General features: G+C 52.3%; 1 protein-coding gene across 1 annotated transcript in view; it reads right to left on the minus strand.

The window, feature by feature from the left end:
- LOC142047912 (uncharacterized) overlaps positions 1 to 10,475 on the minus strand; it is a 40,816-nt gene extending 30,341 nt beyond the window's left edge. The window contains 4 exon segments of the mRNA XM_075073560.1: positions 3,091 to 3,378; positions 7,843 to 8,058; positions 8,746 to 9,007; positions 10,405 to 10,475. Of these exon segments, the coding sequence (XP_074929661.1) occupies positions 3,091 to 3,378; positions 7,843 to 8,058; positions 8,746 to 9,007; positions 10,405 to 10,475 (837 nt within the window).
- Between the last annotated feature and the right edge of the window lie 292 nt (positions 10,476 to 10,767).

Here is a 10,767-nt window from a genome sequence, read left to right on the forward strand (position 1 = left end):
AAGACTTCCCTCCACCCAGATTTGAAAGTATCTTGTCCCCCTATTGGTCCTCTGGTCAGGTGTCAGCCAGGTTTACTGAGCTTCTTAACCCTTTACAGGTAAAAGAGACATTAACCCTTAACCCTCTGTTTATGACATGCCCCCCAAATCTCAGACTGGTGGTGATTTCTTCCTAGAACTTTATAATAAACAGATTAATAAAACACATGCACCTTTACATATACTACTAATTATGTAAACTACAAGACTTTTTGCATTTTAAGGACAATTTTTAACCAGTTGATTCTGGGAAACTTTCACGGGAGAGTGCATCAGCTACTTTGTTAGAAGCTTCTGAAATGTGTTGAATTTCAAAATCAAAATCTTGGAGAGCTAAACTCCATCGATGCAGTTTTTTGTTGTTTCCCTTGGCAGTATGAAGCCACTTTAGCGCAGCATGGTCGGTTTGTAGCTGGAACCGACGTCTCCAAACATATGGGCATAGCTTTTCCAGGGCATACACAATGGCGTAGCATTCTTTTTCACTGATTGACCAGTGGCTTTCCCTCTCAGACAGTTTCTTGCTGAGAAACACAACAGGATGGAAGTTTTGATCTGGTCCTTCCTGCATTAAAACTGCTCCTACACCACGCTCAGATGCATCTGTGGTTACTAGGAATGGTTTGTCAAAGTCTGGGCCCCTTAGCACATAGTCAGACATGAGTGTCGCCTTAAGCTGGGTAAAGGTCTTCTGACACTCATTAGTCCACTTAACTGCATTTGGCTGGGTCTTTTTGGTCAGGTCTGTTAGTGGGGCAGCGATTTGGCTGTAGTGGGGTACAAATCTCCTGTAATATCCCACTAAGCCTAAGAAGGATTGGATCTGTGCCACTGACCATTGATGGACCTGTCCTCCAGGAACTGATCTAGGTCTTTTTTGAACCCTGTTATACTCTTGGCCTTCACAACATCCTCTGGCAAGGAGTTTCCTTTTGTTTGTTTTTAAACCTGCTGCCAATTAATTTCACTGGGTGTTCCTGGTTCTTGTGTTTATGAGAAGAAAAGCATCCAATCTGGATTTGAAACTGGTCAGTGATGGAGAATCCATTATGACCCTTGGTTCCAATGGTTAACAACCCTCACAGTCAAAATGTACACCTTGTTCTAATCTGAATGTGTCTAGCTTCGACCTGCAGCCATTGAGCCATTCCAGCAGGCGGAGGAGATGAGATCATTGACTGGGCGAGATTCCCCTCAAGCTGGTGATCTGCCCTCGTTACCCAGACAGTAAAACTGAAATCCTGCCCTTTCCAGATGCCCTGGTTCCAAGGCTGGGCAGGCACTAGGAAGCGAGGTGGTACTATGGCCACCAGCCTGCAGTAGGTTCTGGATTCTCGTCCCTGGGTGGCCCCAGTGGGACTCCAACTACACATGTGGAGTTGGGTGGTAATTTGCCTTGTTAGGCTGGTGGGAGGGGGTGGGGGTCTCCTGCACAGTGCTGGGGACAGGCCTGAGTCACACACTCTCACAGGAAAGTCTGCTTGGGCTGCAGTGACTGACGTGGCCACCCATGGGCCTAGAGGTGCTTTATCACAGGTTAGCTTCATTCAGTTCCAAAGCTAAACTTGGAATAAATCACTCAATTCAGAATAAAAGCGTTCACATGGGAAGCTAATCCAGAATAACTATTCTGCCTTAAATTTGCACCCACCCTTAATCTGAATTAACTTCTCAGTGCAGACAAGCCCTTTATGACCTGGCATTAATATGTGGAGGGACAGATGGCTGGCACGGCGGGGATGGCTGCCTGCTGTTTTCTTCAGAAGTCTCTGGCCATGTACGTACCAAGCCCAGACAGTCCCACAAGCACTGACTGACACCAGGCTCCCAGAGAAGTGCCAGCCCCAGGCAAAAATCTGAGCAAGTGGGTCCTGCAGCTGGGGCCCCTGTGGAGTAGTGGAGGAAGCCAAGCCTGGCTCAGGGCCTTGCTCTGAGGCAGTTCTTGTGACTGTCTGCTCATGTGCCCCATCAAATCTTGCCTGCGAGGCTGGGCGCTCCAAGGGGCAGGAGACCCCAGCAAAATCAGCAGGGGGAACTGCACCTGGAAACCCCATCCCCACCCTGGGCCTGGCTTTTAATGGGGCACTGGCCAAAACTGCCAGCTGGGAGGGAAGCCCCTGACTTAACTGGGCCTTTGTCAGGTGGCTGTAGGCAGGCAGGGGGCCTTGTCCCAGCAAGGGACAGGACACGGCAGGCTGAGCTCCTGCTCCTGCCTCCAGGGGTGGCTCCAGGCACTAGCATGCCAAGCCACGGGGGGCGCTCTGCCTCCTTGCCAGAGGATGTTGTGAAGGTCAAGACTATAACAGGGTTCAAAAAAGACCCAGATCAGTTCCTGGAGGACAGGTCCATCAATGATCAGTGGCACAGCCCTATGCTCTGGGTGTCCCTAAACTTCTCACTGCCAGAAGCTGGGAATGGGCGTCAGGGGATGGATCACTTCATAAGTTGCCCTGTTCTGTTCACTCCCTCTGGGGCACCTGGCATTGGCCACTGTTGGCAGACAGGACACTGGGCGAGATGGATCTTTGGTCTGACCCAGTCTGGTCGTTCTTATGATCTGCTGTAGGCATTATTTCAGGGCAGGTCTCTTGAGGTCACAGATCACAGTGGTCCCTTCTGGCCTTGGAATCTAGGGATCTATTAACCTACGGAGGTTTCTGTCCTGTGCCCATCACCGTAGTATCGAGCTCCTTCCAGCCATGTGTTATGCCCCTGGCCTCTCCTGGGCTTTAATGGCCTCTGCGTGGTGAGGGAGAGGAGACAATACTACTGACTCCCTGGCACGTCTAGCGGCCCCAGCGGTGGCCCAAGGCCCAGCACAGACACAGCCCAGACAGTCCCTGCCCCAGGAAGCTCTGCGGACACACTGCGGAGGGTGACCAGGGAGAAGGATGGCCAGCTGAGAGCCAGGCTCAGGAACCTGCTTTCCCCTCAGAGCCACAGGCCTCTAGGATTGACAAGCCAGCGGCCTGGCTAAGCCATTCCCACAAGGGGGGCCGTCTGACCCAATGCCCTGCAGCCCTTCCCAGGGTGGCTAGGCCCCACACTTACCCTGGAGCTGGGTTCCAGCAGGTTGTCCCCATGCAAGCCCGAGACTGGGAGAAAAGCCACAGTTGCTGGATTCTTGCCCAGCTGGCGGAGGCAGGCGCACACTTCCTGGCTGGTCTCCTGGTAGCGCTGGCAGCTGTAGGGAGGCTCCGTGGCATCCATCTTGTTCACACAGACGACGAGCTGCTTGCCCGGCAGACTGCAGGCCAAGAGGACCTGCTGGCAGGTGACAACGCAGCTGGCCTCATGCTGTCCCCCGGCCACAGGGACCAGCAGCATGGCAGCGCTGGCCTGGGGGAGACGAGAGCCGGTTAATGCCCAGAGCAACCCAAGTGTTACAGACACGATGCACATGAAGCCAGGGAACCACAGATGTGAGTGCTGGGGCCATGCACCAGCTACGTAACAGGCGCCCATCCAGAGCGCAGGCAGCCCACGCCCATTCGGGCCTCATGCTGGGTGCATGGCCCACACCCACTGGGACTGGGTGCTTGATCCAGCACCGGGCACGGCCACCAGGCAGGGAGGCAGGTGTAGGGATTCCGCAGCAGGCAGGATGCAGATACCCTCTTTGGGGTGGGCTGGGATTGCTGGGTGAGGGGCACAGTGACTAGGGGGGCAAACCCCTTCTTCCCCCAGAGAAGAGGAAAGGGAGGAAGGAGACAGGAGTGAGGTGTGTGGTGGGGAGGGTGCAGTAGAGAAGCCAAGGGCCACCAGCCATGGCCTGACGACGCACCATGCACATCAGCCCTGAACATTTACTTACTGCTAGGGCCGGGTGCCCCGTGACCTTCCGGGGGGGAATTAAAGGGCAGCAGCAGAATTACCGTCAGCCAAGAGATGGCTGGTCAGACAAAGGGCACCATGGCCGAGCCCCCTTTTTGGCTGTCTGAGGTACCCGAGTGGCCACGGCCCAGCATCTGACCGAGCCTTGGCCAGCGTCCCGATAACCAGCACACGGACACGGGTTAAAGCGGGTTAGCGCCGGGAAGTCTTTAAAGCAAGATCTAAAGTTTTGAGGCTGGAAGAGATGGTTAAATCTTCCCATCCAGCCTTCTGCTGGAGACCCAGGCTTGACACAGCCTCCAAGTGCTGGAAAACCATGCCCCTCACCCCCACAGCCCTGGGCCAATTTTGGGGTTCCTGATCCCCAGAGACCTGAAAACAGGTTGGGGTGTAGTATTGCTAACAGAACGCAGACAGTAGTATCTGCTAAAGTGTAGGTGTCGTGGCATTTAGACACCAATGCCATGAGGCGGTGTGCCTCAGTTTCCCCTTCTACACAGCAGCATGGGCCTGTTGTGCTTTTGCTGCTATGCCAAGCTTCCAGTCTGTTTACAGGTATAGGCTGAAAAGTATCATGCTTGTGGGGCTGTCTTGTCACCATCCCTAGCATGTACAACAGTTTCTTCCACAAATCCGGTATGTCCCACATTGTAAAAGGCTTTATGAAGTATGAATTCCTTTGTTTTATCCCATAGGTGAACTAGCAGAAGACACAAGGTTAACAGCAAATCTACGCTGGACAGGCTTCGTTCACTCATTTTGACTTGTTTAGTGTCTGTTGCATTTTCCCAGTTCTCTGTGCCCTCTGGTACACACTCTGGTGCAGATTCTTCTGCCTCTTTGGGAAGGCTTCTAATTCAGGGCTGTGTTTGGGACTTTGGCCAGGAAAGGGTGCACTGCAACCATGCCTGATTTCAGCCCTTCCCTCTGGAATTTCTCTGTGACGGACCCCACACACTTGTGAACCTCCACCCATGCAGAGTTCCCTCCCACCCCCCATCTTGGAGGGAGAGTTTTATCTCTTACAAGTATAGCAAGAACAACATTTTTCAATGGGGTGCTTGGACCCCTTTGGGCACCCCAATTTCTGTTCCCAACAGGATAGCTGGATGGACCCCCCCACCCCAGGAGACCTCACCCTCTGGTTTCCCTTAAAACCTGATCCACAGGAGAGGGGGCTGGCATTTGAAATGCAGACATTTCATCCTCCCCTTGGGAAAGTAACTCCCTACAAAAGGTGGGTGGAACCTCCCTTCCCCCCCTCACCTTCTGGCTGGGCTTCCCTCTCGGGCATCCCCTCTAGGTCAGACACCCCTGTGTCCCCCAAAAGGGAAGGTGATCCTGGTCCACTTCCGAGCTCACAGCTCCCACTGATGTAAATCACCCACTACAAGGACTTAATGCCCACAAGGGGTGGGTATGGTGGGGGGTGGGCATGGCAGGGAGCAGGTGGTTTGAGAAAGCCTGGATCTGGAGTTCCAGCAATCCTGCCCCCAGGGAGGTTCAACACAACATGACAACTCAGTTAGTTCTACTGAGAGCCTTGTGCGGCAAGACAGGGGCATCCCTGGCAGCGTGGTGGAGAAAGGTGTCCCGGTTTCATACAGAGTTCTCTCTCTTGGGGCTGAAAGGCAGCCACTCCTGGGGTGGAGACGTTTTATACTGGGATTCCTCACCTGGTGCTGAGATTCAGCCCCTCCGGAGTCGGGCACAGAGCCCCTCCTGATACCCTTCAGTTTTCTCTGTATGGGGCTAATTTGATCCCAAACACTTGTGCTTCTCCCTGCTACAGGCCGTTTTTCACCTCAGTTCCGACACCCCTGGGCCATCCAGGCCCCGTCCTGGGGTTGGATCAGAGCCAGTGCCCCCCTAGAGGGGAAAGGCCCCATGTCCCATTCTCCAATCCTTTAACTTTCCCAAATCCTCCAAGTAAAGTCCTACCAAAATATAATCCCTCAAACCACAACGCAGCTGAAACAGGAACAAAACCTTTATTCACAATTGCAGAGAACTCAACAAATGCCAACCGGTCCTAAGTTACATTCAGTTACAGTTATTATGAAGCCTCCTCGGAACATGGCCGATATTAACATCCTGGGGGTCCCACTGTGGTCCCCGTCTCCCATCCTGAGAGATCCAACACTGGTCCCCTTTCAAGACAAAACACCCAATTCAACTCTTGGGCTTTTGCTCTGAAGATCTGAGGTTGTTTCTTGACACAAACCACACGCATGAGCCCAATGCTTTTTTTTTAAAAAAAAAAAATCGCCAAACACCGTAACCAAAGCGTGACACTTCGCTCATTGGATTACAAAGGGACAGGTTTCATGATGAATCTGAAAGCATCTTTTGCTCTTAACACCTCATGGCCTCTGTTAAAAATAACCCCGCAAGCCATAATCCAATAATAATGCTCCCTGGTGTTCATACACATGGATCTTTGATGAATCATTCCTTGAGGTCAGACTCCAGTGCTGGAATATATATTCACATATGCAGTATAATTTCTCTCCACTATACAAGGAGTTAAACAGTGAATTTACTTATTGCAAAAGATGCACATATCACACTAATTCAAATTCACTATTTTAATCTCTGCACATGGCACAGGAATGGTTTTAGGTAGAATTATTTTTCATATACACAGAGGTGAAAATGGGCGATTTGAATGATTGATAAACCATAACTGCAGTAAGTTAAATTCACAATTTTTTCCTTTGTAGTGCACAGAAGTTACATTGCAGATACGACATATACAGCATATGTGATTAATTAAATTCACTTTTTAAATCTCCATACAGTTGAGAGAAACTGTATTGCATGTCTAACATCTGTAGTTTAGCAATCAGGCAAACCCTCCACTTTACGCTCTGATTTCCTGTGTAGCTAGCAGATCAATACAGACTGATACAGAGAGCTGAATTCAAAAAGGGTTAAATCACCCCAGAGACAAACATTGCCAAACAGGGAAAGGTTTCAACTTGTTCAAACAACTCAAAATGCAACTGTATTTGCAAGCACAACTTAACACTGTCAGGTGAGCAACTGTAGTAAGACATCAAAACACCCTGGTTCTTTGGGTGTTTTTTTTTAACCTAGAAAGAAAACCACAAATCTTGAGAAATTCCAGATGTCATGGTACAAAATCAGGGATGGGGTGAGGAGACTGATAAAAATACATGGGATATTTGAGGCGGGTTTTAAACCTAGGACTAATCCCCAGATGTCCAAGGTTAAAAATGTAGGCCCTAATCTTGACAAGTTAGGCAGGAGTTAACTTGAGTGCCCTGGTAACACGTCCGCTAAGCACATGCTAAGTATTTGCCATCTGGGGGATTTATAAAGCCATAAACCACACTGTAAATTAGCAGAATACGGGGCACTCATTCGAGCTTCATTTTCTAACCTGAACCGAAAAGTAAACCTTCGAGTTACTATCTAAATGATACAAACCTGATGAACTGGCACTCTGCTAGGGGAGAATATATGGGATTTGTTTTTGGCTTTTAGGGTTTTATTTAAACCAAATCTTGGAATGAAACAAATTAAGAGAGACAAACAACAGAAATCTGGATCTAGTTTTTGTTTTTTAGGCACGTCCCAGTTTTAAACCTAATTCAACATCAAAATCTTTGGACAGAGAAAGACAGAGGTTGGGAATGGAGGATCATGAGTAGAAGGCAAGGAATGGATGGAGGGACTGAAGGATAAGAAACAACTTGGTTATTAACAAACCAACCCTTGGCTGAAACTGTCCCCAGCCCAGTGCTGGGGCCTTTGGGCTGAGACCAGCAGGCTGGTGGAGCTGTCAATGGATGTGCAGTTTAAGAGGAGAACAACAAGATCCCAGCATAGGAACAGACATGAGCCTTTCCGTGGCCCAGGGCTCACAATCTGTCCTCGTTCTCCATGGCAGAGCAGAAGGGTCTACATGCCTGGATGGGAAAAATCACCAAGCTCGGCAGACACCTGGCCATGTTGTCCTCCTTCTTCTGGGGGATGTATCCCACTTTCGGCAGCGTACTCGTGGGGCTGTCTCTCCAGTTGTGGATCTGAGACGGTACTAGACTTCTTGGGCAGGTCAGTGAAGAGGTTCTCAAGATAGCTGTAGAAGCTGCTGTCTTTGCTAGGTGGTAGGGGAGTTGTCTTCTCCTGGAGGGGAGCTGTTTGAGCCTTCGAAGCCACCTTTGGAAGAGGGGGAATGGTTGGTGCTGATTTCGGGGGCTCTCTGGACTCTTCATACTCCTTTTCCCAGTCTTCTTCTCCTTGGGAAGCTGGGAGGTTGGGTTGGGAAGACGTGGCTTCCTCCAAGACACTCCCACGGGCGGCGGACCTCTTGTAATCCCCCTCCCAATCTTCCCTCGTGTCTTTGGCTGGCTCAGTTTCTTCTGCTCCAGAGCCCTGTGTCTCCGGCCATCCACTAGACCATCTCTTGGTCTCTGGGGTGCCCCGTGGGCGGCCATCTTGGTTCTGCTTCCTGGGTGCATAACCCGAGCCATGGACCATTCCATGAATTCCCAAGTCCTGCCTTCTATGGGGTGGATCCCACCTTGCCTCACGGCTTCCAGCCCCCGAAGGGCCAAATAAAATCTTTCTGTCCCCTTTTTCCCTGAGTCTCCCCCCAGCCGAGGCAGACCCACGGTGATCCCATCTTGGAAAGGAGTTCTGCCAATCAGCACGGCCCCTGGATACCTCTTGGGAACAACTAGTGCTGCTCTGCCCCATGGGGCCAGACCCACAGAACCCCACCGAAGGTGGCTGGGTGCCACTGGGCTGCAGGGGATTGGCACAAGGGCACGCGGGGCTGCAGCAGTAGTGTGGCTGGCACCTGCTGCCTATTGCATGTGGCATAGTTCCACCATGGCCTGTGACCAGTAGCCCTTGGCCATCAAAGAGGGGCATCTGGCTCCTGGCCACGGAGGCCCCCAGGAGGGCACGGTTGAGCAGGAAGATGAGGACATCCAGCCGGACAGGCACTGTGATGGAAGAGAGGCCCCTGGTGGATGGGTGATCCAGGATCCAAGGTGTGGCAGAGATGGGGATGGGGTGGGAGTGCAGAACGGGCATTGTCTCCACCATGGCCTGGTCCAAGGTGGGTGGCCCTGTGGGGCTGGACTCTCTCAGTTGGAGGGAGCTGTGGGGGGGAACAGAAAAGAGAGTAATAGATAGAGTGATATCACCCCCTCCAACAGATGGGCATTCTGGAGGTGGGGGATTGTGGCTATGAGATGAAATGTGTGTCTGTAGAGAAAGGCGCAGCGGTCTGTATGGAGGTTTGTGGGGCATATGAATTTTGGGGGGGGGGTATCTGTGGGGCAAGCCGAGAGTCTGAGTATGTGTAGGATTTGGGATGGCTGTGTGGATAGGATGGGGTTTCCCTGTGGGAATTGCTGGGAAGGGAGGTCCTGACTAACGGGGCTGACAGATGGGGTGTTTGTGGGAGGAGGTGGCCTGGCTTGGTGGGGCTGGAGGAGGAGAGTCTATGAAGCTGGAAGGGGAGCTCCCATGTGGGACAGGGGGTCTCTGGGGCTGGACGGGGGTTCTGATGGGGGGCAGGAATGTCTCTGGGGATGGAGGAGAGGGTCCCATGGAGAGTAGGTGGTTCCCTGGCTGTGGGTTCTCATGGGGCACTGGAGGGTTATTGGGTGCAGGGGGGTCCCATAGGCGATGTGGGGGGTTATGGGGGGAGGGGGGTCCCGGGAGGAACCGAAGATTCCCTGGCTGGGGGTTCTCATGGGGCACTGGAGGGCTATTGGGTGCAGAGGGTCCCATAGGCGATGTTGGGGGTTATGGGGGAAGGGGGGGTCCCAGGAGGGACTGAAGATTCCCTGGCTGGGGGTTCTCATGGGGCACTGGAGGGCTATTGGGTGCAGGGGGTCCCACAGGCGATGTGGGGGGTTATGGAGTGGGGGAGGGCCCAGGAGGATGAGAATTCCTGGCTGGGGTATTATGGGCACTGGCGGCTATTGGGTCCGGGGTCCCACAGGTTAGCTTGGGTTTCGGGAGGGGAACCAGGGGAGAGACAAAAAAAAAAAAAACAACAAAAAAAAAAAAAGTCACGGGAGACGACTCGACGCTATTCCCTGGTGGGTTCTCATGACGAACCATGGAGGAGCTATTTGGTGAGGGAGCCCACAGCAATTGGGGGTTATGCGAGGTAGAAGGCGGCGTCCAGGAAGACTGAAAGATCATCCCTAGGTGGGGTCTCCATGGCGAATGAGGTTATTATGAGTGCAGGAGTCCCATAGCAAGATGTGGAAGGGGTTCAATGGGAAGCGGAGCGTCCAGGAGGATGAAGATATCCTGGCAAACTGAGGGATTATCTTCATGGGCACCTGGACGGTTACTGGGTGCACCAGGGGTCCATAGGCGATGTGGGTGTTATCGCGCAGAGGAGGGGTCCCAGGCAGGGCCTGGAAATATCCATCGGCATCGGGGGTTCTTCATGGCAACATGACGATTATATTGGAAAGAACACGTTTGCAGTCGGGAGATCTAGCAATGTGGGGGTTATTGGCATGAGGGAGATACCATGGAGAGGACTGAGCACTTCCCTCGGCTGGGAAGTTCTCAGAGGCACTCAGGAGGGATCGGAACTGCATCGCAGTCCACACGCGAATGTGATCGGGATTCTGGGTGGAGCGGGGGGTGCCGCGAGGGACTGAGAACTTCTCCCTGCTGGGGGCTTCAGGGAATGGAGCGGTTATCTGAGTCACGGAGCGTCACCATATCGACTGGGTGTTATGGAGAAGAGGGTCCCAGGAGGACTAAATCCTGCTGGGCGTCCATGTGGACTAGGACAGGTTAAACTGGGCTGCAGCGACGGTACCCATAAGGCATGTGGGTTAATGGCTTCGGAAGGAGGTCCAGAAGGGACTGACAGATTTCCAATAG

This window comes from Chelonoidis abingdonii, chromosome 18 (assembly GCF_003597395.2).
Source record: "Chelonoidis abingdonii isolate Lonesome George chromosome 18, CheloAbing_2.0, whole genome shotgun sequence".
Taxonomy (NCBI): domain Eukaryota; kingdom Metazoa; phylum Chordata; order Testudines; family Testudinidae; genus Chelonoidis; species Chelonoidis abingdonii.